General features: G+C 44.5%; 1 protein-coding gene across 3 annotated transcripts in view; it reads left to right on the top strand.

Moving 5' to 3' along the window:
- The window catches only part of ctif (CBP80/20-dependent translation initiation factor), a 70,243-nt gene that overhangs the window by 18,706 nt on the left and 23,568 nt on the right, over window positions 1-27,969 (top strand). For 2 of the 3 annotated variants that reach the window (XM_053648268.1, XM_053648270.1), the window contains exons 8-11: window positions 7,941-8,029; window positions 16,873-16,944; window positions 25,762-26,248; window positions 26,413-26,712. In XM_053648268.1, the coding sequence (XP_053504243.1) occupies window positions 7,941-8,029; window positions 16,873-16,944; window positions 25,762-26,248; window positions 26,413-26,712 (948 nt within the window). The remainder of the gene's footprint in view (window positions 1-7,940; window positions 8,030-16,872; window positions 16,945-25,761; window positions 26,249-26,412; window positions 26,713-27,969) is intronic. The other variant, XM_053648269.1, reaches the window with a different exon arrangement.

Raw genomic sequence — 27,969 nt, 5'->3', positions numbered from 1 at the left:
AAGAGATAGACAGAGAGAGAGAGATGGGGACATAGACAAGAGATAGACAGAGAGAGAGAGATGGGGACATAGACAAGAGATAGACAGAGAGAGAGAGATGGGGACATAGACAAGAGATAGACAGAGAGAGAGAGATGGGGACATAGACAAGACGTAGACAGAGAGAGAGATTGACAAGCAGGGAGAGACAAGAGCTAGACAGACAGAGATGGGCAAGCAGGGAGAGAGACAAGGAAGGACAAAGAGGGGGAGAGAGACAAGTAGCAAGCGAGAGAGATGGGGACATAGAAAAGAGATAGACAGAGAGCGAGAGAGATGGACAAGCAGGGAGAGACAAGGAAGGACAGCGAGGGAGAGAGAGAGAGAGATTGGGCAGAGAGACAAGTAGCGAGAGAGAGATGGAGACATAGACAGAGAAAGATGGACAAGCAGGGAGAGAGACGAGGTAGACAGAGAGAGAGATGGACAAGTAGGTGGATGGGTAGTAGGTGAGATAGAATTAGAGAGAGACAGGAAGAGGTAGGTGTTGGAGCCATTTTGGTAAAAGGTTTACTGGGCAGTGAGCATGATGAGAGAGAGAGAGATGGGGAGAGAGACAAGTAGTGAGAGAGAGATGGGGATATAGACAAGAGATGGACAAGCAGGGAGAGAGACAAGGAAAGACAGACAGAGAGAGATGGGGGAGAGACAAGTAGCGAGAGAGAGAGAGATGGGGACATAGACAAGAGAGAGAGACAAGTACTGAGAGATAGGGACATAGACAAGAGATAGACAGAGAGAGATGGACAAGCAGGGAGAGAGAAAAGGAAGGACGGACAGTGAGAGAGAGACAGATAGATACAGACAGACAGAGCGAGACAGATAGATAGAGAGTGAGCGTGAGACAGATAGAGAGTGAGAGCAAGACAGACAGAGAGAGAGAAATAGTGAGAGAGAGACAGACAGACAGATACAGAGAGACAGATAGAGAGTCAGACAAAGAGAGGCAGACAGAAATAGTGACACAGAGTGACCGAGACTGACAGACAGATAGAAGGAGACAGACAGAGCGAGAGATTGACTGACACAGACAGACAGACAGAGGGAGACAGAGAAAAAGCAAGTGTGACAGACAGATGGAGAGAAGGAGAGATCGCTACAGACAGACAGACAGACAGACAGACCAAGAGAGAGAACGTGACAGACAGAGGGAGTTCCCTTCAGGAGAACTATAAAGATGTCAGACAGTGTCACCCTCCCCTACACCCCCAGCCTTTTCCTGTGATTGTGAGTGATTTGTGCACTCTCAGGGCTACTGTAGGCTGCTAATTCAACACACACACACACACGCACACACACACAGACACACACACACCCACCCACCCCTCTGACACGTCACATTCACATACCTACACACTTGTTCTTCTCTGTGCACTTTCACCCATATTTTTGCTGTCCCTGTGGCCTCGTGTCCTCCGGTCTGTCATCGAGTCTCACACACCTCACCCACCTCACCCGTCTCACCCAACTCGCACCTCACCCACCTCACCCGTCTCACCCAACTCGCACCTCACCCACCTCACACACCTCACCCATCTCACCCAACTCGCACCTCACCCGTCTCCCCTACCTCACCCACTTCACACCTCACCCGTCTCCCCTACCTCACCCACTTCACACCTCACCCGTCTCACCCGTCTCACCCAACTCACACACCTCACCCGTCTCACCCAACTCACACACCTCACCCGTCTCACCCAACTCACACACTTCACACACTTCACCCATCTCATCAGTCTCACCCAACTCACACCTCACCTGTCTCACCCGTCTCACCCACCTCAGACACCTCACCCGTCTCACCCAACTCGCACCTCACCCACCTCACCCGTCTCACCCACCTCACACACCTCACCCGTCTCACCCAACTCGCACCTCACCCGTCTCCCCTACCTCACCCACCTCACACACCTCACCCGTCTCACCCAACTCGCACCTCACCCATCTCCCCTACCTCACCCACCTCACACACCTCACCCGTCTCAACCAACTCACACCTCACCTGTCTCACCCGTCTCACCCACCTCACACACCTCACCCGTCTCACCCAACTCACACACATCACCCATCTCACCCAACTCGCGAGACCTGATTGGTCAGGAGCTGGAAAAAAAAAAGCACCTGACTGTAATGTGCATGTTTTTTTTCCCCCCCTGGAAATTCTGCTATAACAAAAAAAAAACCTCTCGTGATAACATTCCATATGGAAAATCAATGTGGTTTAAGAGGAATTAAACATTGTTTGCCTGTGTGGGAGGGGCATTTTTACCTGCTCACCATTGAAGACATTCCTCCGAGCTTCCTGTTGGTTGGGATGTACCACCTACCCCATTTTTGGTGTGTCTCTAACTCCCTGTGGTTACATAGGGGATGTGTGTGTGTGTGTGTGTGTATAGGACTTCTGTGATTTGGACGGTAGCCACTTGGCAGGACAATTTGCTTCACAAAGGTGCTGAGTCCAGTGAGAGAGAGAAAGAGAGAGAGAGGTAGAGACAGAGAGCCCGATTGCCTACATCAAGACTTTGCTTTTGTTTTCGATTCTGTTTCCAACTTCCTGTTTTTGAATTTTAACTTTCTTTATTACTAACAGTGAACATTCCTTCTGCCTCAGTAAACAAAGGTGCTCGTGGTTCCTTTTCGCTTTTTTCCCCCCTCCTAAGCATCACTCTCTTCCCAGGTAGGAGGCGTGGCCTAATGTTTAAAGGTGTTTCAGATCGTAATATACTTCCGTATACTATATAATAGAAAAAAACAGTTTAAGAATGAATTGTATTCAGCCAGATGAAGATTTCGTGGTGAGTATTGATCAGTTATCAGGAGGTCCTGGAGTATTTTATTCCTCTTGTACTATAGCAGGTTATCAGTGATTATTATTATTATTATTATTATTATTATTTTAAATTAAAGACTGACGTCATACTTTTTCCGATATAATTCGGACTCGCAGGCAGCGTGGCGGATCACGTGCGCTCGAATGAATGTTTTCACTCCCATTGGTAGTAGCTGCACCAACTCGCTCTAAATTTGCATAAAGTGAAACTTTTTTTTTGCTGGACACACCCACATCTAGTCTCTAATTGAAAATGAGCGGTCTGCAGTCGCTTGGTCTCTGCGAGTCACCGGATGTGTGAACATAGCTTGAAGCTGTGATTTGTCTTACAGCCTGAGCTACTGTCAGAGCTGCTGTCCTAGAAAATGAATCAACACCTTCTGACCAATCAGAACGGAGGTTTCAGCACAGCTGTGGTAGATAAACAGTGATGATAAACAGATAGTCGACCAGGGATGGCGGTTTGGATTCCCGAGGGCTCTGTGAGTTTGGTTAAAGAATTTGTCGAACAGCTCTCTCGCCCTCGTCTGTGTTATCAAACCGCAAACACTTTCGTCTCCTTCCTTCCTTCCTCTCTCTCAGAGGCAGCATGCTTCACCTCCTCGGGTGCTCAGCGTGGGGCGTCCAAAGATTTCAGGGAAACGATGCAGTTTTATTTATGCCTGTCATCACCCACATGACTCCTCATCCTCTCTCTCTCTCTCTCTCTCTCACTCACTCTCTCTTTCACTTTCTCTCTTTTTCCTTCTCCTTTCTACCCCTCTCTGAAGTATTCCTGCGTGGTCTCTGTTTCCTGCTCGAACTGATTTTTTTTCTCTCTCTCTCTTTTTTTTCAAAACCACCACGGGCCGTTACAGACCGAGGACAAGAATATGAAAAGCTTGTTAGAGAGGTCAAACATCATAAGCATTTCCTCTCACTTCCTGCTTCAGAGAGTTGGGTGTCTCCACTTTTATTCCGCCCCTCTCGCTGTGTTTCGGAAATGCCTGAAGAGAGTCACCGGGAATAGCTTTGTGAAAGAAAAAAAACCCAAAACCCCCCCCCCCCCCGCCATATACTATTGTGGACGTGCATTGTTGGTGTGTGTGTGTGCGAGAGAGAGAGAGAGAGAGACAGGGTGATGTAGTGCAGATGGAAGTGGCTGAAGCGCCACCGGGAGAACAATGGAGGTCAAGGCATTTGAGAATGTCCTTAAATGTAATAAGATCATAGCGGGGGGGTAGGGGGGGTTATTGTTTTCTTGCCAGTTTTCTCCCCAATTTGGATACAATGCCAATTCCAACCCATTATCCAGCTCCCCACTTCACTTGACCCCTACCCACCTGGAAGAGCGAAGGCGAAGACGTGCTTCCTCTGAGACACGTGAGCTGCCGCATCACAGGACAGTGTGACACACTCAGAGGAAAACGCTATCCATCGTCTTCCGCATACACGAGCTCACGGACGCTGTGATTGACCATGGACGGAGAGAGTGCCACGACCATCCACATCCGGGAGTCGTGTTTCCTAGGTGGGATGGGGATTCTCTTTTTTCCCCTGTCAATCACAGAGATGCTATGGAATGCCCCTCCCACCTAGAGATCACTGCCATCCACGGCCGGTAGTCTAGAAAGCAAAATCGGCCGTGTTGTCCAGGTAGGAGGGGCATTCTGTCTTTCCCCTGTACGCAGAAGAGCGAAGGGAGGGATGGAGATTCCCTCTTCCGCATCCAATTCTGCTCTCCAGACTCCCGGCCGTGAGGAGATTCGAACCCGTGATCTTCGGACAACAGGGCAAAAAACGTTTTCTGTCGCGCTTGAAGTAAGACTTTTAATGGAGTTGTACTATATCCTTTTTTTTTGTTTTGCAAGCGTCATATCTAATCCCTCAAACCGGCGATGTTTATACGATCTCTTTATAGTTAGGTTTTATGTTGTTCCCTCACCAGCCTCTCCTTTTTCATACAAGTCCCTGTGTATGAGCTGTTACTATAGAAACAAGCGTATTAGAAGGATAGCATTAATATAAAGCTGTGATCTGAATTACAGCCACGCTGAAGTTATGGGATATCGATCCTTAACACCTCATGGCCAACGGAAATCAAAAGTACTTATTTATTATGTGTGTGTGTGTGAGCGAGCGAGGGTCGACCTTTGCCCTGTGGAATGTGCTGCTGTGCATGCATGCAGCCATTGCTGTCTACAGGTCCGACATCCTTCTCTTTCCTCTCACACGAAAGTGATACTGATGTAGTTATTCTCCTGAATTCGCACAGTGTTTAATCGTACCGATAAGCGTGGAGTATGTAGGTCGCAGACTTGTTTATTTGCCTCCTCCCAAAACAAAGCTGAAGCTGTACCAGTGCCAGACGTTCTCCTTTGCCAGCTCGGCGCTCTCCTTTTCCCTCAAAGCTTTGGGCAAATATTGACATATTTTGCAGCTTTGAAGACAGGGCGAACGCAGGCAGGGTTTAGATTCTCATCTGGACTCCATTAGCGAGCCGGATTAGGGATAATGATATCCTACAGGAAAACAACGGTAGCTAAACATGCAACTCCAAGCCTCTCCTTCTCCCTCCCCTCGCCCTCTTTTTCTCCTTGCCTCCCTTTCTCACCCTTACTTCTTTTCCTCTTTGAAGTTGCGGCTTCACGTCGTAACTAAATCGAACGAATTTGAGAACTTCCTGTTCTTGCGTCGTGCTGCCATTTTCCTGGCGTACTTTGTGTCTTTTTTTTGTTGCTGTTGTTGTTTCTCCATCGTTCTGTGCCATTCTTTGTACCCCTTTGGCCTCGTTGGTGTGTGGGGGTGGGATTTAGTGTCAAAAGCCCTTATTACTGTGCCGACGAGGCAAAGCAGCCTATTGCACGAGCAGCCTGCCTCCGCATCTGCGTCCAATCAGAGCGAGCCAATCAGCATTCAGCGGTTTGGCTGCAGTAAGAAAAAGAGAAGGGGGGAGAAAAAAATTCCCCTGAGGAGAAACTGTGCATGTATGTGTGTGTGAGAGCAACTTTGAGAGAAACACACACACACAGTGCTAGGCACAGTTGTTTTTGGTGTTAAATGCTACACGAGCTAAAATGGTGTTGAACTATTAACCTCTAACTTCAGGTCATTTATCTGAAGCTCATTTGTGCTCATTTATGCATTAGCACAGACGCATTATGCATTACACACACACACACACACACACACACACACACACACGTCCTCTTCATTACTCCACTGTTCAGTGCTCGGTCCCTGTGGAAACCCAGTGGCATCAGCTCTGCTTTCCCGCTAGTTTGAGCCTGATTGGCACATCTGCACCAGCAGCCGTCGAGCCTGGCAGAGCGGAAACCTCCCTCCAGGCTGCTTTTTTAACATTCAGCTGGAAAAGCGCAGCCTCCGTTCCCGCGCTTTATCCGCGCTCTGGGTCGAGAGGCGGGTTTGGCAGAAAGCACAGCGTTTCTGTACGAGGCTGATACGGGAAGGGAGAAAGAGTGAGAGATTGTGGTATAGTCGGAGAGAAGGCTCGGACCTGTCATGTCTTCTAGCTTCGATTAAACAAGCATCCTAGAGTGTTTGTGTTACTGTTTGATTGACAGAAAAACGTAAAGCGAAAGTACGGTCAGAAATAAGACCTAGGCAGCGTCAGAAATCGTGTACTGCTTTCGATTCAGTACCTACTGCTTTCAATTCAGTACCTACTGCTTTCAATTCATGTTGATGCAGTACGTACTAATCGGTAAAAACGTGCGTAATACGAATACGGTCTGTAATACGTACTACATCCGCCATGCTTGCGTCATCATGTGACCTACAACTTTTTAAGGGCCGACCTGCTTCCTTCCGCCATTTTTGATTCTGACGGCTGTTCCGTGCCAGTCCCAGTGCATTATGGGATAGCGCAGTATCCATTGGTTCCATACAGCAGACTCGAGGCGGAAGCGGTAGGTCGTCCGTGTATTTCTGGCCCACTCCTTTCACGTAGTGCTTTTCGCCTACCGTGTAGTAGAGTAGGAGGGATATCCGGACGCAGCCATACTCGTTCCGAGTACGTTTTCTCTGAGCCAAGACATTTGCCGTGTAAGATTGAGCTTTTTGAGCGTTCCAATATTGATTATTGAAGAAATGACGTGTAATTGAAGTCTCACCCGAAATCTTTTCCATCCGGTTCTTTAGTGATGTCACACAACTTTAGCGATGTGGTTTAGGAGAAAATCACAGCATTATAAACTATAAACATGAGCCGAACTTCATCACAGAGCTGAAAACCCAACATGGCTGTAGGAGGCAGCCATACTGGACGCACAGATTGACAGTTTGATTTTTTTTTTTTTCTTTAGCTCATAGTGAATGGCTCGAAGGGGCACAATGTAATCTTTTAAAGTGCACCTATTATGGTTTTTCAAATATTACCTTTCATGTAGTGAGTTATAGAGCTGTTTGTGAATGTAAAAACATCTGCAACGTTTCAAAAATCAAAGCACACGTCAAACGGACTCCCTAAATAAGAAGGAATCGATTCTGAACAGCTGAAACGAGTCGTTAGTGATTCCAGACTTACTTCCTGTACTAACCTATGTAGGTTTGTAACAAAAAACCCCGCCTCTGGTCTTCATCGGCTGCTCGCTGACAGACGGAGCTGAAACTCGTTATGGTAGCGGGTGTTTCCTTTTCGAAACACGCTGACAGCGGTAGACCAATCAGACTGGGACGTCTGACCAATCAGAGCAGAGTATGCTCTCTGAAAAGAGGAGTTTAGAACGAATCCTTTAGAACGGATCATTTAACGAGTCATTTGTGACGGGGTGGGGGGGCTAATACTGCAGTTTAAATTATGAGCACATTAAAGTGTTTTTTCATCTTGGATGCATGTAAATCTATTGTATGAGACCTTTAAAACTAAATAGGCACAATTCAAAACTATAACAGGTGCACTTTAAACACAAATCTACAGTATCCAGGAGAGACTATCCACTGAAATAAGAGTGAGTCTTGGGTATAAACTGTTTCTCCATTTTTATAATTCTTTTTTTATTAATCTTCTCTCTCCCTCTCTCTCTCTCTCTCTCTGTCTCTCTCTCTCTCTCGGTCTGTTTTTGTCTCTCAGGTTTTCCCGCCATTGCCTAACGAAGCCGAGATCGCGCACACCAAAAAGCTCTTCCGCCACCGCCGGAATGACCGCCGGTACGACCGCCGGTGAGTCCCCAAGTTCCCCAAAAGGAAAATTCAGTGCTCCTTTCACATCACCAGAGTGCCAATGTTGTCTTGCGTCTAACCAAAGCGAGTCTGACAGAACAGAGAGTTCTCACCGCTAGTTCTCTCCCGTTCCCTCTTTTCCCCAGCCAAAACATTTAAAACAGGAATTTTGGCTTTACTCTTGCAAAAAAAAAAAAAAGGGAAAAGGAAATACATCAAACACACCATAACACTTTCCACAAGCCGCTTGTGGAAATATTGTGCTTGGATTAAGAGGTTTAATCAAGCGTTAGTAACGTGAGAGTGAAAGTACAGTTCGAATTCTGCAGCGTCCGCAGCTCAGAGTGCCATCTAGTATCTATCCTTTTTTTCTTTCTTTCTTATTTCCCACATAATCTGTGCTTCATGTGCAGATGCGACTCCTTACTTTTTTGTGTTTTATTTATTTATTTATTTATTTTTACTTGATGTCACTGGAAAGTTCGAGTCGGTTGCATTTTCGCCGTTGCTAAGAAACAGCTTAAAAAGAAAATATTTTGGTCTCCGTGTGGACGAAGCGAGGCTCGGGAGACAGAAGCGAAGCAAAGCCTTTTTTGTTTTTGCCATTCCTCAGGCATGCAGGACCGTAGAAACCGTCGTCCCTCGTCTACAATAGCTTGACTTGGAGACCACAGAGGACATGAGCGCTGTTAAATATGACTTTTTACATCCTGCAGCTTTTTTTTGTTGTTGTTGTTGTTGCTTAAACTGCCAGTAAAATTCTCAAGGCTGCCTCTGGAGGGTTTAATGATCCACTGATAAAAGTTAGTGTTAACATCAGTGTCTGTGCCACGTACTGATTTAAAATGTGTAGGAGCACAGGGACCGGAGAAGCTGTCAGTCCCTGAAAAGAACACGTACCTGGAAGTCCTAATAAGGTGTGGCCTTCTGTCAGTCACGATAAGGAGGAGGTGTGGTCTCTGTATGTGTCAGTCACAGTAAGGAGGAGGTGTGGCCTCTGTATCTGTCGGTCACGATAAGGAGGAGGTGTGGCCTCTGTATCTGTCGGTCACGATAAGGAGGAGGTGTGGCCTCTGTATCTGTCGGTCACGATAAGGAGGAGGTGTGGCCTCTGTATCTGTCGGTCACGATAAGGATGAGGTGTGGCCTCTGTATCACAGTAAAGAGGAGGTGTGGCCTCTCTGTATCTGTCGGTCACAGTAAGGAGGAGGTGTGGCCTCTGTATCACAGTAAGGAGGAGGTGTGGCCTCTGTATCTGTCGGTCACAGTAAGGAGGAGGTGTGGCCTCTGTTTCACAGTAAGGAGGAGGTGTGCCCTCTGTATCTGTCGTTCACAGTAAGGAGGAGGTGTGGCCTCTGTATCTGTCGTTCCCAGTTAGGAGGAGGTGTGGCCTCTGTATCTGTTGTTCACAGTAAGGAGGAGGTGTGGCCTCTGTATCTGTCGGTCACAGTAAGGAGGAGGTGTGGCCTCTGTTTCACAGTAAGGAGGAGGTGTGCCCTCTGTATCTGTCGTTCCCAGTTAGGAGGAGGTGTAGCCTCTGTATCTCTCATTCCCAGTTAGGAGGAGGTGTGGCCTCTGTATCTGTCGTTCCCAGTTAGGAGGAGGTGTGGCCTCTTTATCTGTCGTTCACAGTAAGGAGGAGGTGTGCCCTCTGTATCTGTCGTTCCCAGTTAGGAGGAGGTGTGGCCTCTGTATCTCTCATTCCCAGTTAGGAGGAGGTGTGGCCTCTGTATCTGTCGTTGCCAGTTAGGAGGAGGTGTGGCCTCTTTATCTGTCGTTCACAGTAAGGAGGAGGTGTGGCCTCTGTATCTGTCGTTCACAGTGAATGAGGTGCAGTGTCTGTACCTATCAGTCATTATAAGGAAGTGGTCCCTCCATGCTTATAAATTCCAGTAAGAAGGTGTGGCCTCTGTTCCTGTCAGTTACAGTGAACAAGGTGTGGCCTCTGTACCAGTCGTTCCCACAGAAGACCTGAACTCTGTGCCTGTCAGTCCCAATAAGGAGGTGTAGCTGTTGTGCCTATAATTCCCAGTAAAGTAGGCGTGGCCTCTGGGATAATAAATTATCATTAAACTGTTGGCAGATTAAATCCCCTTTTTTTATATATCTCTTGCCGTTGATCACGTATCTTATCTGGCTTTGATTAAGAGTCAAGGCTTGAAGTGTTGCTTTTGGACCGCTTAAAGCTGTAATTGGCTGTAAAAGGCTGCCTGCAGTCTGCAGAAAATCCGTGTTCTTTCGTTAGGTCATATTCCAGGAAAAGGAAGCACTGTGACTTTAACTGCGCTGGAGCAAAGCGAAGTCAAACATTTCACCTGACCGATTTCTGTTAATCTCCCGAACAGGGCTAGGACCTTAAACCCACACTGTGCTCTCTATTACGATTACCCTGCAGTCGTGACCTTTAGAGAGGGCGGTAGGAAAAGCGAGAGGTGAGGAAAGCAGAACGCAACAGAGAGGCGTTCAGGAAGTCATATGGAGAGAACGAGGGAGAAAACGATCACGAGAGGAAGGAAGGGATAATAGGAGATGACAGGAAAAGGGCAGTGTGTGGCGGAGGGGAAAAGAGAGGCGCTGCTTAATGGGCTGTGAAAATGTGCAAGAGAGAGGAGGAAAGACAAGACAAGACAAGGGACGAGTGGGGTGTGTGCGACCTGTGTGTGTGTGTGTGTGTGTGTGTGTGTGTGTGTGTGTGTGTGTGCACGCATGAATTCAATCTGAAACCAACTTCATTGCACAACATGGTGCAGAATCCTTTTTTTTTTTCCATCCCAACTTCCTCTCTCCCTCCCTCTTGTGCTTATCCCCCTGACAGAAGGCTTTCCAGCCTGTTATTGCTGTGTACTGGCCACCCACAATGCCTTGCTTCTGGCAAGGAGGACACTGCGGTCTTGTTGTTTGTTGGCATCATCATCATCATCTCTCTCTCTCTCTCTCTCTCTCTCTGTCTCTCTCTCTCTCTCTGCCTTGTTTGTTGGCATCCTCTTATTCTTTCCCCTATAGGTCTGACAGCGGGCCTTGTTCCAATCTTAAATCATGCCCTCCCCCTTCTTGTCTCTCTTGCCTTTTCTGCCTCTTCAGCACAACCCTGCACTATTGACATCCCACACACTGCTGCAATGTCTGTAGACCGGAGCCAAGTGTTCGATCCAATCGAAGGTTCTGGTGTCCTTTTTAATAATTATTAGTGCAAAGTTTTAAAAGAGGGTTTTAGCCAAAAACATACACTATTATAACCCTTTAGCCCAAATCTAGCTGATCTTTTTAAGACACGTTTGGTGTCTAAAGTTGGCTTCTTTGCGTAGTTTTGCACCGATTCTACACGGCCACCAGAACCTGGTGTCTCGCCATGGCACCAGCGTTTAATCTCACCTGGGTCTGGGTACTGTAGATAAGACCTCCTGCTGTGATCATAAAGACTGTCCTGTTGCGCATCCCAGGATTCGCAATCTGCTCATAATGAACATTTCGACACACTCAGTGCTGTTATTTACTCGGTTACACTTATATATGCTAATAAGTTAGAATTATAAAGATGACTGGTTCCATTTTGGGGCAAGGTTTTTTTTTTTCTTGGGCAACCTTGAGCAGCTTCTTCCTCACACTGTCGTCTCATTGGGGATCTAATATATGTTGTTAAAAGCGAATAAAACATAACAAATGTAGCTAAACGTATCCGTAAGCTAACGAAAGCTTAATTGTATCGTCTAGTTTAGCTTGTTAGATGAATACAAAGTCACGTTCAGTCATTCGAATCATTTCGTTAGGCCACGTTTCCTAACCTGTGTGATGAGAGGGAAAGTGATTGGGTTTGTTTTTTTTCGTTTACATAACTTGTGCATGTTTTGAGAAGGAATGCTAATTCTGTGATGATGACCAATGCACTACATACTCATCATATGAGTCTCTTCCGACGCATAGCCCCTCCCATTTCCAGAAACGCATACTTCTATGATTTATTTCTATGATGGGCGTGTGTAGTGAAGCAACACGTGTCTCCTTATACACCAATTTTTTACACGCGTCGGCTGATTAAGAAGATTAAACTTATTTCTAGACTTTTTACTAATTATTTTCAAGCTTTAAATTTTCTTGTTCTATTGTCAGATCATGTTTGCAAGCACTTTTTATAGCCATAATATAAATAACGTCAACTGGAATCTAAGTAATATTTAAATTGTAATCAAAATTGGTTCCAAAGAACGTTCAGAAATGACAGAAAAACCAAATCTGGCTCCAATAAATAGCCAAAATTATTGTACACAATAATTGTGTGCTTAATTTTTTTTTTATTTTTTAGTTTGTGACATTTTTTGAAATAGTTTGTGGAATTTATTTAAAAAGTTTGTGAACCCCCGGTGTGGAGCGTGTACCTGGTTACAGAAATGAATACTGCAGCTTTTATATGTAGAAAGTTTGGAAAGAAAAGATGGCCAGAAATGACGCTCTCAATCGGCCAGTTTCTGCACCTTTTAGGGTTTAAACTGTGTGAGTTGGAACCTGTGTGTGTAATTAAGTTAATAGGCTTAACACACACACGCATGCACGCACACACGGACGCGCGACTGCTGAAGGCCGTCAGGTTTGCGGACACGTCGGTAGTATGCAGTAAATAAAATGAGAAACTTGTCATATTAGGATTGTTTTTCATCTGTTACTTTTTGGAATATTTGTAAAAAAAAAAAAAAAAAAAAAAAAATGGGTCAGATTTCTTACATTTAATTTGTGCCGAAAGAATTGAACGTAACTTTTCAAGAAACGAACAAAAATATACAACGAGAAAGAAGAAAAACTCTGAAAGGCAGAAATGGAACCTGGTCTTCAAATACACAGCGTTCTTTATGATCAGTTTTCGAAGCTTCCTTCTCGCTAATCGTGGTTTCTGAACGCGCTGCCGGAGTTTACGTTTACGTTCTCCGTTCTGGCACAAACCTGTTGTGTGGGTGGGGCTTAACAGTGCTCTACTCTCATTGGCTGGTGAGATATGGATCTACAGCTCGAGTGTGCAGCTGAGGATGATGTTGATGACGTTGAAAACGATGCTTTGTGCTGCTCCTGAGAGCTCATGTCGAAAAAAAATAGTCGTATGAGACGACCCAAACCTCAGATATTAATCCTGAACTAATTCCCTGAGTAAGTACGTGAGTCATTTCCACTACAAAGTACAAACACTAGAACTGTACAGAGAACCGCATCCAGAACGCTCTCCAAAATTCACACCACTGAACTCTCTACTTCCAGGTCAGGGAGCTGTCCGTCCAAATCTCACTAGCCAATGAGAGTAGAGCACTGTTAAGCCCCGCCCACACGAGAGGTTTGTGCCAGAACGGAGAAGTTTGAAAGCGTAAACGTAAACTCCGGCAGCGCGTTCAGAAACCACGATTGGCGAGAAGGAAGCTTCGGAAACTGATCATAAAGAACGCTGTGTATTTGAAGACCAGATTCCATTTCTGCCTTTAGGAGTTTCTCTTCTTTCTCGTTGTATATTTTCGTTCGCTTCTTAAAAAGTTACGTTCAGTACTTCTGGCACAAATTTAATTCCGTATGTTTCTCTGATATCGTTTTATAAACAATTAGAAGTCTAAGTACGGGACTGGCACAACTCAAGAACGTGAAATGTCACAAATTTAATTCTCACCTGCTGTTTTAGTATGGGATTATTATTAATAATAATAATAATAATATTAAAAATTTTATTTATTTATTTATTTACTTATTTTCTTTTCGTAAACTCCACCAAAAACGAATAATCACACTCCGAAATCGGAAAAAAAACAAAAACAAAATCCAAAATAGCTGAAAAGTGTAGAGCATTTAATAGAGACATAGAGTTCCAAAAATGCACAAAAAAATAAATGGGTCAAAAATGTTGTATTTTTGTATCGGCATGTCCTGCTAAATTCATCTTTTTGTGATACTTGGCTTTTCCCCGTTCATTTTGGTGTGTGTGGTTGTTTGTTTTCTTTTTTAAAAATTCCAGAAAAAAAAATAAACAATCACTGTAAGTCTTTAAAAAGTGAATCAGTGAATGTAAGGTTTTTTGGGGTTTTTTTTTGGCGTTTTTGACATTACCTTGGCTTTACACGCCCAACTGATCGCGTTCAGCAAGGCGCTGAAGATTTCTTTCGCCCTTTCGTTTTCATCCCCTCATTTTTTTTTCGAAAACTTGCACAACGGCGTGTCCTCCGAATTCGTTTTCGCTTATCGCTCCTCTGTGTCTCGCTACGTTCTTTTGTTTTTTCCACGCGCACTTTCTCGTGTCAGCCAGAGAATTGCTCAACACCCAGCCGATCTGTAAAAATCACTGAGCGAGACGTCCGATATCATCAACCCGGAGGAGGATTCGGTCCGATCGTGCCGAGTCATTTCCGATCTCCGCTGGAGCAGTGTGAGAGCGAGCGTGAGCTTTAACACACAGCTCTCCCGTGTGTGTGTGAGTGTGTGTGTGTGTGTGTGTGTGTGTGTTCTGATTCTCAGAGTAACGGTACTGATCCGATCTATTACAGCCTAAGGTTTAAACCGGATCTTATATCAGCGCCGTTAATCCGAGCCGTTACACGCCAAGCCAAATGTTTGCGTTTAGCTTTCCTTTCCTTTCAGGCTGTTTGTTTCTGAGCCTCATTTCCATACGGGCCGCTTGTTCTCCGGATTAACGTCTGAAATATGCATAGATCCGAATCCTGGCGTGCGCTCTTGGCGTGTTTGTTTCAGGCTCTGCGCAAACACACGTGGGGGTGTGTGTGAATATTCATTCCCTCTGTCTGAAGTGACGGTGTTTACCTAGCAGAAGTTTAGCCAGAGATCAGACTCTATCGAGAAGCTTGAGAAAACTGGATGTTCAACTTTACCAGTGAGGCTTTCCCAGGTGTGTGTGTGTGTGTGTGTGTGTGTGTGTGTGTGTGTGTGTGTGTGTGTGTGTGTGTGTGTGTGTGTGTGTGTGTAGGTGTGTGTGTGTGTAGGTGTGTGTGTATGTGTGTAAAATTATAAGTAGTGGATCGCCAGTTTCTCTGACGCCGGAAAACATGGCCAGCATTATGTGTTTGTGTTTGTGTTAACCTCATGTGAGGTTAAAACTGCTGATTCTCCACTTAATGTTCTCTGGAGGGAAGCAGCACCGACACACACACACACACACACACACACACACACACACTTCCAGAAGCTTCTAGTTATAAAGCCAGAGGTGCCAAGATATACGGATTAGGCACAGAGTTTAGAGTTTCAGCTCTTACACAGCGATACGAGAAACAGCCGAGAACCATCACCCAATCATCTCTTCTTCATCTCACATCTCATCTCTCCTCTTCTCTCAGTTTCTTCAGCATCATCTTCTGTCTTCTCTTCTTTCCTCTTCTGTTTTCTCATCTTCTCTTCTTCTTCTCGCCTCTCCTCATCTCATGTCCTGATTGTCTGCTCTTCCGTCCTCTTCTCTTCTCTTCTCTCCATCTCCTTTTCCTTTTCTCACTGTCTTTTCTCTTCTCTCCTCTCCTTTCATTTTCTCTTCTCTCCTCTCCTTTCACCTTCTCTTTGCTCCTCTTCTCTTCTCTCCTTTCATTTTCTCTTCTCTCCTCTCCTTTCACCTTCTCTTTGCTCCTCTTCTCTTCTCTCCTTTCATTTTCTCTTCTCTCCTCTCCTTTCACCTTCTCTTTGCTCCTCTTCTCTTCTCTCCTCTCATTTTCTCTCCTCTCCTTTCAGCTTCTCTTTGCTCATCTCCTCTACTTTCATTTTCTCTTGTCCTCTCTTTTCACCCTCTCTTTGCTCCTCTCTTCTCTCCTCTCCTTTCATTTTCTCTTCTCTCCACTTCTCATTTTCTCGTCTCTTTTATGCTCATCTCATCTTCTCTTCTATCCTCATCTCATCTTCTCTTCTATTTTATACTCCTCATCTTCTCTTCTCTCATCTCTTCTCTTTTATACTCATCATCTCATCTTTTCTCCTCATCTCATCTTCTCTTCTCTCCTCTCCTCATTGTCTTCTCTCCTCTTCTCTTATCTTCTCTTTTTTCTTCTCTTCTCTCCTTTCATCTTCTCTTCTCTTTGCTCATCTCCTCTCCTCTCCTTTCATTTTCTCTTCTCTCCACTTCACTCATCTTCTCATCATCTCAGCCTCTCTCATCCTCTCTCCTCTCCTCATCATCTCATCCTCTCTCATCTTCTCTCATCTTATCATCTCATCCTCTCTCCTCTCCTCATCTCATCCTCTCTCATCTTCTCTCATCTTATCATCTCATCCTCTCTCATCTTCTCTCATCTTATCATCTCATCCTCTCTCCTCTCCTCATCATCTCATCCTCTCTCATCTTCTCTCATCTTATCATCTCATCCTCTCTCATCTTCTCTCATCTTATCATCTCATCCTCTCTCATCTTCTCTCATCTTATCATCTCATCCTCTCTCCTCTCCTCATCATCTCATCCTCTCTCATCTTCTCTCATCTTATCATCTCATCCTCTCTCATCTTCTCTCATCTTATCATCTCATCCTCTCTCCTCATCATCTCATCCTCTCTCATCTTCTCTCCTCATCTCATCCTCTCTCATCCTCTCTCCTCTCCTCATCATCTCATCCTCTCTCCTCTCCTCATCTTCTCTCATCTCTTTCCACTTCTCTTCCTATCCCCTCATCTTCTCTTCTCTCGTTCTCTCCTCTCCCCTCCTCTTCTTTTCTTTTGTCTTCTCTCATCCCATCTCCTCATCTTGTCTTCTCCTCCTCGCTTCTATCCGACCCCATCATCATGTCTTCTCCTTTCCTACTCATGCCACATCCTTTTAGTTTATTTCTCATCGTGTAGTTCTCCATTTATCCATCCGTCATTCACACTCCTCCTCACTCTCGTGCTTGTAGACACACCGAGGCACCGCAGGACGAGCTGACCGTGCTGCTGCTGCCCTGCGACGGGAAACGCCAAGTGTCCAGGTCAGTGTCTCAACCTCACCGTTCCCTCGAGGGGATTACAGTTCATCTTGAGCTCATTTGAAGACGAAGCACAATTAAGATGATCTGAAGACTAAGAAACAATTGACGCTGCTCCTCGTGTGCTGAAGCGGTGTGAAAGCAAATGGGCGTTCATAGAAAGGGTCAGGTTAGTGTTTTACGTGATGTTACTGTACCAAACACGTCCGGAGGGCGCGTCCATAAGAATTGGAGCACGGCGCTGAACGTCACTGTATTTACAGATGGAATCTGCAACATGAAGAGAAGACTTTTTATAGTGCGTACTAAAGCTTTTATATCGTTAATGACACCTCTAAAGAATCCAGTGTTAAATTAGAACACTTCTGCCACTTATCTAGCAATGGTATGAAAGTCAGTGTGTGTGCGAGAGAGAAAGCGAGAGAATGTGTATCGTGAAGGACGCTGTAGTAATTACTGTATGTCTCACCATGTCCGTACACCTGGGAGAACTCAGACGCTGCTGAAGACGTTTTCATTTGCCGTTTCAGACCTCACGTCACACACTGGACAACACGCTAAAACGTCAATTCAGCCAATGCTGCCTACGAACAACAAGGTTAAAGGTCTCTCTGGTTAAAACCTAGAGAAGCTACAGTACTGTGCAACAGTCGTAGGCACGCTATTGTCGTTTTTTGTTTGTTTTTTTTGTTGTTTTTTTTTAGTACATACCTCGTTATTGAGTTTTATTTTATGATTTATACATTATCGAGTCAGTACAAAAACATCTTAGATTTCCTAACATTAGTTTTCCAGCATAAAATTGAATGTTCTAGAAAAATATAAGTGTTTGTATGTTAGTAAAGAAAGCAGCATATTGCGTAAGAAACCAGTTTTCAGACAGAAAAAAAACCCATACCAAACAAAATGATGACTATGCTCTTAAACATTTTAAGCACAATTTGAAATACTGCAAGATGATCTATACCGTATAGGCTAGAGTAGGGCTGGGCGATTATATCCATATTATATCGATATCGTGATAAATGATTGCGCGATACACTTTTCTCAGATGTCGTCAGAATGTTGATGTACAGTATCTCACAAAAGTGAGTACACCCATTACATTTTTGTAAATATTTGATTCTATCTTTTCATGTGACAACACTGAAGAAATGACACTTTGCTACAATGTAAAGTAGTGAGTGTACAGCTTGTGTAACAGTGTAAATTTGCTGTCCCCTCAAAATAACTCAACACACAGCCATTAACGTCTAAACCGCTGGCAACAAAAGTGAGTACACCCCTAAGTGAAAATGTCCAAATTGTGGGCCAATTAGCCATTTTCCCTCCCCGGTGTCATGTGACTTGTTAGTGTTACAAGGTCTCAGGTGTGAATGGGGAGCAGGTGTGTTAAATTTGGTGTCATCGCTCTCACACTCCCTCATACTGGTCACTGGAAGTTCAACATGGCACCTCATGGCAAAGAACTCTCTGAGGATCTAAAAAAAAGAATTGTTGCTCTACATAAAGATGGCCTAGGCTATAAGAAGATTGCCAAGACCCTGACACTGAGCTGCAGCACGGTGGCCAAGACCAGTGCTGGAAAATAATGGTGGCCACGCAAAATATTGACACTTTGGGCCCAATTTGGACATTTTCGCTTAGGGGTGTACTCACTTTTGTTGCCAGCGGTTTAGACGTTAATGGCTGTGTGTTGAGTTATTTTGAGGGGACAGCAAATTTACACTGTTACACAAGCTGTACACTCACTACTTTACACTGTAGCAAAGTGTCATTTCTTCAGTGTTGTCACATGAAAAGGTATAATCAAATATTTACAAAAGTGTGAGGGGTGTACTCACTTTTGTGAGATACTGTATCCCCCCCCAATGGAACTGAAGTGATGCCATCAATTGATTTGATTTGATTTGACGCAAATTCTTGGATCTTGGTCTTTAAAGCATTCAAAGAAAGTAACGGTAAATTCGGTTTAACGTGGGTTTTTTTATTTTATTTATTTTACTATTTATTGTACTACTATTAAAGCGGGTAAGACGTTGGACTTCTGATCGGAAGGTCGTGAGTTCAAATCCCAGCACTGCCAAGCTGCCACTGTTGGGCCCTTGAGCGAGGCCCTTAACCCACAACTGCTCAGATAATTGTAAGTCGCTCTGGATAAGGTCGTATGCCAAATGCTGTAATGTACTGTTCTGTTGACCGTTCGTTAGCGAAATTATATATCGCGTTGCGTGTCGTGTATCGTAGAAACGTCCTCAAGTATCGTGATACAATATTTTTGTCATGTCACTCAGCCCTCGGCTAGATTAGCTCAAAAAATGACTCTAATAATAGCCCCAGGTTTCTGTTCTTGAGCGACGGGAGTGGAACCCGACGTGTTCTCCTGCTGTCGTAGCCCATCCACATAGAAGTTTGATTCGTTGAGATGCTTTTCTGGCATGTTAACCACGGTTGTAAAGAGCAGTTATTATCTGCACTACCGTTTTTAAAAAATGGTTTTTTTTTCTCATTCGTTTTGAGCAAAACAGTTGCTTCGCACGTTTCAGCGAGTTTATTTATTTATTTATTTTTACTGACAGCAAAATGAAAGATTTAAACACACATGGAGGACTTAAGAACTTGGGTTGCGCTTGAGTTTAAAAATAATAATGATAATAATAATCCGAGTCTAGGAGACTTTTCAAAGAATTGGTATAGAGGACAAGGGTATTTTCTCCAACACACTATATTTTTTATATGTTTATTCGTCCGTTTTGAGGATTTCAGGTCTTTCATCTATTAAAATGTCTTGGTTAATGTTTAAGCAGCATTTTTTTTAATCTGCAGTGCGGTTCCTTGCTTCTGGAGAACATTCAGGGACCTGCATTAATGCTCTACTGTGTGTGTGTGTGTGTGTGTGTGTGTGTGTGTGTGTGTGTGTGTTCAAAAATATTGACGTAAAACCACCATTATTTTATTACAAGGCTGAAGATGATGATGCAGTATTTGCACAAATTCCCTGACGTCTTAAATGAAAATGCCGGAGTTCAGTGGAGACTGGCTGGAGCCGATCAAAAGAAAGCCAGCGGTCTGTTTGACCCTTTTTGAAACCTTCTTTTTTTTTTTCTTTTTTTTTCCCTCTACCTCCTCACTTTTTTATCTTCACACATGTCTGTCCTTGCATCATGTCTGCCTGGTTTTTCAGAACTGAAGGTACAGTGAAGAACAGAATATTGTGTAAAACAGCATTTGGCTCTACACCCGCAGTCATTATTGATTTGGGTCTTAATTAACCTGTATATGTGTGTGTGTATATATGTGTATATATATATATATATATATATGTGTGTGTATATATGTATGTGTGTATATATATATATATATATATATATGTGTGTGTGTGTGTATATATATGTATACATATATATATCTATATATATATATATATATATATATATATATATATATATATATATATAATGTATATGTATGTATGTGTGTGTTTGTATATATATATATATATATATATATACATACACACACACACACATACATACATATACATATTATATATATATATATATATATATATATATATATATATATATACACACACACACACACACACATAAAGTCCCCTCCTAAAGTATTGGAACGACATGTGTTGGAACTACAGTATGGAATACAAGTCTGGATAAGCAACATGAAAGAATTACGCAACAGTTCGTCGCTGTGTTCGACTTGAAGTGAATTAAAGTAAACAAATCTGTTCTTATACTTTTGCTCACCTAAAAATCGGGTGGTCTGCCACCTAAGATGCCATGTTCTAAGTCGTTTAAGACATCCAGATATAAATATGAGGAACTGAAAGCGGAACTTCTGCTCAATCAGTTGATATCCATATTCTTTTGATCTCAAACCCAAATGTCTTCAATTTATAGCCAAAACAATAGAATTGGTTGTTCCGGTACTTTCGGAGGGGAGTGTCTGGAATTTTGATGTAACAACACCATGACATGACACTTTAGTTAGGCTGCGTTTTCTATGCCTGATTTTTCAAGTGCTCGCGTTTAAAGTTGGCGGTCAGAACGTTCTCTCAAGAGCAATCTGGCAACCTTGTATCCGTGAGCAAAAAATGACTAAGACAGAAGATGATGAGCTTGACCCCCCCAAAAAAACGCAGCAGCTTGTCATGTTACCACGAAACCGCAAAGGCCATCCCGTGTCGGAAAGCTTGCCGAGCGTTACAAAGCGCTGACGGTGGAGTAGCATGACGTGTAGTATGAGTAAACTGTAAATAAATGGAACAGGAAAAATGAAGGATTGTAAATACAACGCAGTGCATTTCTGTCGAATTTCTTTTTGTGTTTGTTTAAGTGCTGTTGTGACAGATTGCCTGTCTGAGTAAAGGGGTTTTATTACATCTCTGGTAACAAGGTGATGACAACGTACACATATTCAGGATGTATGTAGCTGTGTGTGTGTGTGTGTGTGTGTGTGTGTGTGTGTGTGTGTAAGTGCAGACAGATTGAGGACGTATTATACTGCGTTTCAGTTAGTAATCTAAAGGGAAAAACTGGCTTTTACTCGTTTGTATATCCGTTCCTGCAAGGGAGCGGTCATCTGTAACGTCGGTCCAGCATGCCAGAGCTGGTAGGAATCCCAGAGGCCCTACTGGAGGCCTGAAGTGTGTGCGTGTAAAAGATTTTCTGCCCTGTCATCTGGTCATCGCAGGTTAACCATGGTAAAGAAGAAGGAAAATGCCACGGTCAGAGCCCTGATGCCCAGAGCCCTTTCCACTCTGCCATAAAGAGAACCGCACGTGTACTCGGAATTCCTGCACTGGTCAAACTGCAAAGGTTAAGTGTGTTACTGGATGCTCTCTAAGGGCATGGAGTCTCTGCTTTGCCCCAAGGCTGCCGTTTGATCTGCTCCCCGTGTTCGCCACAGTGTAGCCTCCATTTGCGCTAATGAAAACGAGCAGCTTTTAAACGAACACCGCAGACGGAACCGGATTGGGTTCGGTCCCAGATGGCCATCAAAAACACTCCTGTTGTATTTTACAGACTATTCAGAGATGCTTTTTTTTTTTTCTTTTTTTTTGTGTGTGTGTGTCCCCTATGGCATGTCTTGCAGCTAAGTGCTAACCTAAGAGGCAGTACATGAAATCTTTTTTTATTACATTATTGCATGTTTTGAATCTTTTATTTTGGAGCAAATTGTCATAAATTCTTCTTGGCTCAGTTCAAAGCACTACAAAAATGTGGTTTTCACGTTCGCCTCACACGTCCCGGGTTGGGGGTTCGATTCCTGCATGTTCTCCCCGTGCTGCGGGGGTTTCCTCTGGTACTCCGGTTTCCTCCCCCAGTCCAAAGACATGCATGGTAGGTAGGTTGATTGGCATGTCCAAAGTGTCCGTAGTGTATGAATGGGTGTGTGAATGTGTGTGTGAATGCCCTGCAACGGATTGGCACCCCATCCAGGGTGTACCCCGCCTTGTGCCCCATGCTCCCTGGGATAGGCTCCAGGTTCCCCTCGACCCTGTAGGATAAGCAGTATAGAAAATGGATGGATGGATGCATCTCTTCCATTACAGGTCAAGAGCTTCAGTTAATATTCACATCAAACATCAGAATGCGGGGGAAATGCAATCTCGGTGACTTTAACCTTTATGGCATGGTCGTTGGTGCCAGACAGGCTGGTTTTTCAGAAACTGCTGATCTGGGATTTTCACTCGCAGCAGGACAGTTGTACGGCCGGATCAGCCTCGGTGATGAGAGAGGTCAGAGGAGAATGGTCAGATTGGTTTGAGCTGACAGAAAGGCTACAGTTACGCAAATAGCCACTCTTTACAACCGTAGTGGACAGAAAATCATCTCAATATGTCGAACCTCAAGTCAGATGTGCCAAGGCCGTACCCACTGTAGCCTCCGATTCCTGTTTTTGGCCGACAAGAGCACAGCCCCATGCGGTGTTCTACCGTTGTAGGCCATTTGCGTGACGGTTCAACGTGTCGTCCGTTCTGAGATGCTTTTCTGCTTACCACGGTTGTAACAAGTTACTGTTATTGAAACTTGCCATAGCCTTCCTGTCAGCTCCTCTGACCTCTCTCAGCAACAAGATGTTTCTCCTGCAGAACTGCTGGATCTTTCTTGTTTTTCTAAACTCTAGAGATTTTCTGAAATACTCAAACCAACCCATCTCGATGCCACCAAGCAGGCCCCGGTCAAAGTCACTGAGAAGCGCTTGTCATGATTTGCACCAGCACCATCCGATTGGCTGTTTGAATAATTGCTGGAACGAGCAGGTGTGCAGGTGTTCCGTAGAGTACACTTACTCCAACACGTGTATTTAGTTTAGTTGGAGCTAGCCATTCTCCCTTTGACTAGCGTCTGTATCTCTCAGTACTAGGCTTGGACTGCGTTACTCTCCAGACACTTGTGCACTTCTACTGGAAATGGAGAGTTTCTGAGCCACACACTAGAGACATGCGGTGGTGTAATTCTAAAACAGTTTAAAAAAAAAAAAAGGCCCACCAGAATAAAGGCTAGAGGAGCAAGAAAAACAGTGCAGTTTGTCACTCTGCTCGCGATAAATCTAGGTCATCCGTGGCAGAGCGGGATCGCTTAACGGCACTCACGCCGTCTCTGCCACTCTGGCCGGCTTTAAACCCAAGGGGCGAGTGGGCAACAAAGTACACATGCTCCCACCGCCTCTTCAGCTCTACGGGAGGAAAAACAAAGGCGAGCACAAAATGGCATGGAGTCCAGAATAAAAGCCAAACATGATCTTGGAACTGTTCGATCTGTTCTGGAACTGCGAAAGCATCCTCGGCTCGGAATGAAAGAGTCGTAAAAAAATTATATAACCAAACTGTTTTTGTTTTTAACAACACGAGGTACTTATTATTTTTCTCCTTTGTGTAGCTGCGTGCGGCTTTTGATTATTTCCTTGAACCGCGTTCGGTAGAAAATGCACAACCGGAAATGCCGTTCACATCTGACCTCGATCATTTTTTTTTATTCGACAGCATGTTGAAAACTTGAATCTTAAAGAGCACCTATTATGGTTTTGAAACTTGCTTAATTTTGTTTTAGAGGTTTCATACAATAGATTTAAATGCATCCGACATCAAAAAATACTTTAACGTGCTCATAATTTAAACTGCAGCATTGCCCTTGTCCCCCAGTGTCACAAACAACTCGTTAAATGAGCCGTTCTAAAAGATTCGTTCCGAACTCTGATTGGTCTGATGTCCTAGTCTGTTGTGACTGGTCTACCGCTGTCAGCGTGTTTCAAAAAGAGAACGCCCGCTACCGTAACAAGTTTCAGCTCCCTCTGTCAGCGAGCAGCCGATGAAGACCAGAGGCGGGGCTTTTAGTTACGAACCTACGTAGGTTTGTACAGGAAGTAAGTCTGGAATCACTAACGACTCGTTTCAGCTGTTCAGAGTCGGTTCCTTCTTTTGGGAGTCAATAACTCCGTTTGTCGTGCGCTTTGATTTTTGAAACATTGCAGACGTTTTTACGTTTACAAACAGCTCTATATATAACACACTACATGAAAGGTCATATTTGAAAAACCATAATACTTTAAAAGATTTCAAGTCGAGCCTCTAAATAAATGTTCACGTTCAGATACCTTTAAATAAGATCGTAACATTTACAGTTTGAGTTAACGTCAACAAACATCCGTGTGAATAAATCGGTAGGCAAGCGAGGAGATGTCATGTTCTGTTTTTTTTATTTGTATTTGCTTGACGGAGATGTACGGTGAAGAAACCAAGGGAAACAATAAACCTTGTTTACTTTAGTTAAATAGCAGTTTTCTTTTCAGAATCTAGTTGACGCAGATATGAGGACACGGAACCCGAAATACTTGCGACACGACATGTCGTATTCGAAACGATCGCCAGCGTGGGTTTGTTTTTTGTTTTTTTGTCGAGGTCATAAACACGAAGCACTACATTAGAAACTTGATCACAAAACCAGCAAACTTACGTTATGATGTTACTTTAGCTACCTTTATTTATTTATATATGTGCGTGTGTGTATGTGTATATATATATATATATATATATATATATATATATATATATATATATATATATATATATATATTGTAGACAGTTAGGTTTCTCAGCAACACACTGGTATTATTAGTTTCCTGGTGGACTTCAGCAGCTACTAAACGTATCGTTTGTATATTAATTTTAACTGATTACAGCTTATATTAACAATGGGTGTTTGTTTGAATGTTTCGCTAAGTAATAAATGTCTGCGTTAAATAATGTTTATACCGTCTGTTACTAAAATTAAGACAGCGATGATCAGTATGTGCCAGTGTTGTGATTTAAAAAATTTTTTTTTAAATGTAAAATATTTTTAGTAAAATATCGCAGCGTAGTAAGTCCCGCCTCCTCTTTGTTTTTATTGGCAGCTCAGAACGGTTCCATTTATTATGCAGCTGAAGTTCAACTCAAATCAGGAACGATGAATTTTCAGGAATATTATTTTTGATAATCCACTATCTATATTTTATTTTGTATATTCGGCAGCGCTGAGACAAAACGGAGAGGGGTTTTATTTGTGGGGGAAAATCCGCGGACCGTACGAGAAGATCATGTTTACTGTTGCGATGCTGTGTATTACAACAAAAAAAGACTCAAATGATAAAATGAAATGAGTGATGTAGGGAATTAGTGAAGTTAGCAGCAGAGCGCGAGAAAGGAAGTGTGTATTCAGTCTTCTGGAGAAGACGAAAGGACGGGTGTCATCGCTCGGAGCCTCCATGCTCATGCCCGTCTCACCCTCTGCTCACACGCTCCTGTTTTTCTTCCAGGAGACAGCAGCGTCCTCCTGGAGGAGGAGGAGGTGGCGGAGGAGGAGTTGGAGGAGGCGGAGGGCCCAAATCCCACAATCCCCAGCAGCAACAGCAACATCAGCAGGTGCCACTGCATTCTCAACAGCAGCATCACACGACCAGTCAACCGCAACAGCTCTTCACCGACCCCCAGTCAGAAGGCTTCAACGCCAAGCACGGACACGGGGGGCGGGGCTACCAAAGTGGGCAGCAGGGCCGCGGGCATCACCACGGATACAGCCAGAACCGGCGCTGGCACCAGCAGCACAGACAGCCGGGCCAGCGGAGCACCAAAGAGACAGACAGCTTGAAGGAGGAGGAGAACGAATACAAGACGGCCAGAGTGACGGAAAACACCAGAGGAGATGACAACAGGACCGATGGAAAGCAGGAGAGGACTGACGGAGGGAAAGTCAGCCTGCTGCAGTCCTCTAAAGAGAGGCTAAGGAGGAGGCTGAAAGAGAAGGTGAGTGGAGTGAGAACGTTCGGGGGCGGAGATTCAAACATAGACGCTCCTCCCCGAAGTGTATCCGATTGGCTGATGCATGGTTTGTGAAATGTTTAGGAACATGCCGATGTTGTCCTACTTCATGTCATCCTGCGTCACATGACCCATCTCTCCCTTGACAGGAGGAGGTGCCCGTGGCGACGCCGGGGCCTCAGCGTAACCGCATGGACAAGCTGCTGGAGATCCTGAACAGCATGAGGAGCAACAGCAGCGGCGTCGAGGCGCAGCTCGCTTCCTTCATGGAGGAGGCACAGAGCTCGGCCCAGTCGGAGGAGACGCTCGGTGAGATCGTGCACACCATCTACAGCAAAGCCGTCCGAGACCGAGGCTTCGCCGCCACCGCTGCCAAACTCTGCTACAAGATGGCGCTCTTCATGGTGGAGGGCACCAAGTTCCGCTCACTGCTGCTCAACATGTTACAAGTGAGTATTCCCGTCAGCACAGACGGAGCGAACGGTTCAGCGGTTGCAGGATGATCCTTTCAGGAACGTCACAACCCCTTGTCTGTAGAAACGTGGCGCTAACACGCTGTAAAGATGAAGCGCCAGTTCATGCTTGAGGAACGAGTGTATGGAGAGGATTATTGTGCTGCACGCACGTATGCCGTGTGCTTCTGTTAATGCTGTCAGCCAGAGCCATGGATCTCGTGCCTACGTCCTTCTGTCTCGTGGCGTTTACAGCACAAGCGTGTCTTCTAATTAGGCGCGTTCATGCAGCCCGCGTGGTCCGTGAGGTTCTCTACACAAACGCACACTTTGCTCAGTGACCTCTTAGCTTTGAGGTGACCTCTTAGTTTTGTGTTAATGATCCTGTGTTCTCTGTGTGTCCTGATCACTGTGGAAATATGAGACATGGCCTTACACCTTACCACACTCTCCTGGCGTGCACACACACACACACACACACACACACACACACACACACACACAGTCCCTGTCTTTTATTTTCCCCCATTCTGTCAAATAGTCTCTCTCTCTCTCGCTCGCTTGCTCTCTCTTTTCTCTCTTTGTCTCCTCTGCACCACTCTCTCTCTCCTTCTCCTGCTTCCTTTCAGACAGACGTCTGTCTCAGAGGGGTTTCTGGTTGGCGTGCGGCACTAAATGTCATCCCACCTGCTGCGCTGCCAGACTTATTCTACCTTTTTAAGTTACCCCCCTCTTTTTTTTCTCCTGCTGGTTCACGCTCTCTCTCTGTCTGTCTGTATATCTCTGTTTGTCTGTCTGCCCCCCCCTGCCTCTCTCTCTCTCATTGTGTCAGCCTCTTTCTTTTGGTCTCTCTGTCTGTCTCTTTTCTTTCTCTCTGTCTCTATGTCAGTCTTTTTGTTGTCTCTTTCTCTGTTGCTCTCTTTCCCCAGCTCCCTCTGTCTCATTTTACTGTCTCTATTAGTTTCTATCTATCTATCTATCTATCTATCTGTCTCTCTGTCTCTCTGTTTCCATTTTTCTCTGTTTCTCTCTCTCTCATTCTTTGTCTGTCTTTCTCTCTCTCCGTCTGTCTCTCTTTGTCTCCATCAGTCTCTCTCTCTGTCTCTCTCTCTGCGGGTCTGTCTTTTTCTGTCTCTGTCTCTCTTTGCGTGTCTGTCTTTTTCTGTCTCTCTGTGTCTCTCGCTGTCTCTGTCTGTCTATCTCTTTGTCTGTATCTTTCTGTCTTTGTCTCTCTGTCTGTCTTTTTCTGTCTCT

This window comes from Ictalurus furcatus, chromosome 18, assembly GCF_023375685.1.
Source record: "Ictalurus furcatus strain D&B chromosome 18, Billie_1.0, whole genome shotgun sequence".
Classification (NCBI taxonomy): domain Eukaryota; kingdom Metazoa; phylum Chordata; class Actinopteri; order Siluriformes; family Ictaluridae; genus Ictalurus; species Ictalurus furcatus.
The sequence above is the reverse complement of the archived record's forward strand: the minus strand, read 5'-3'. Positions and strand labels throughout refer to the sequence as shown.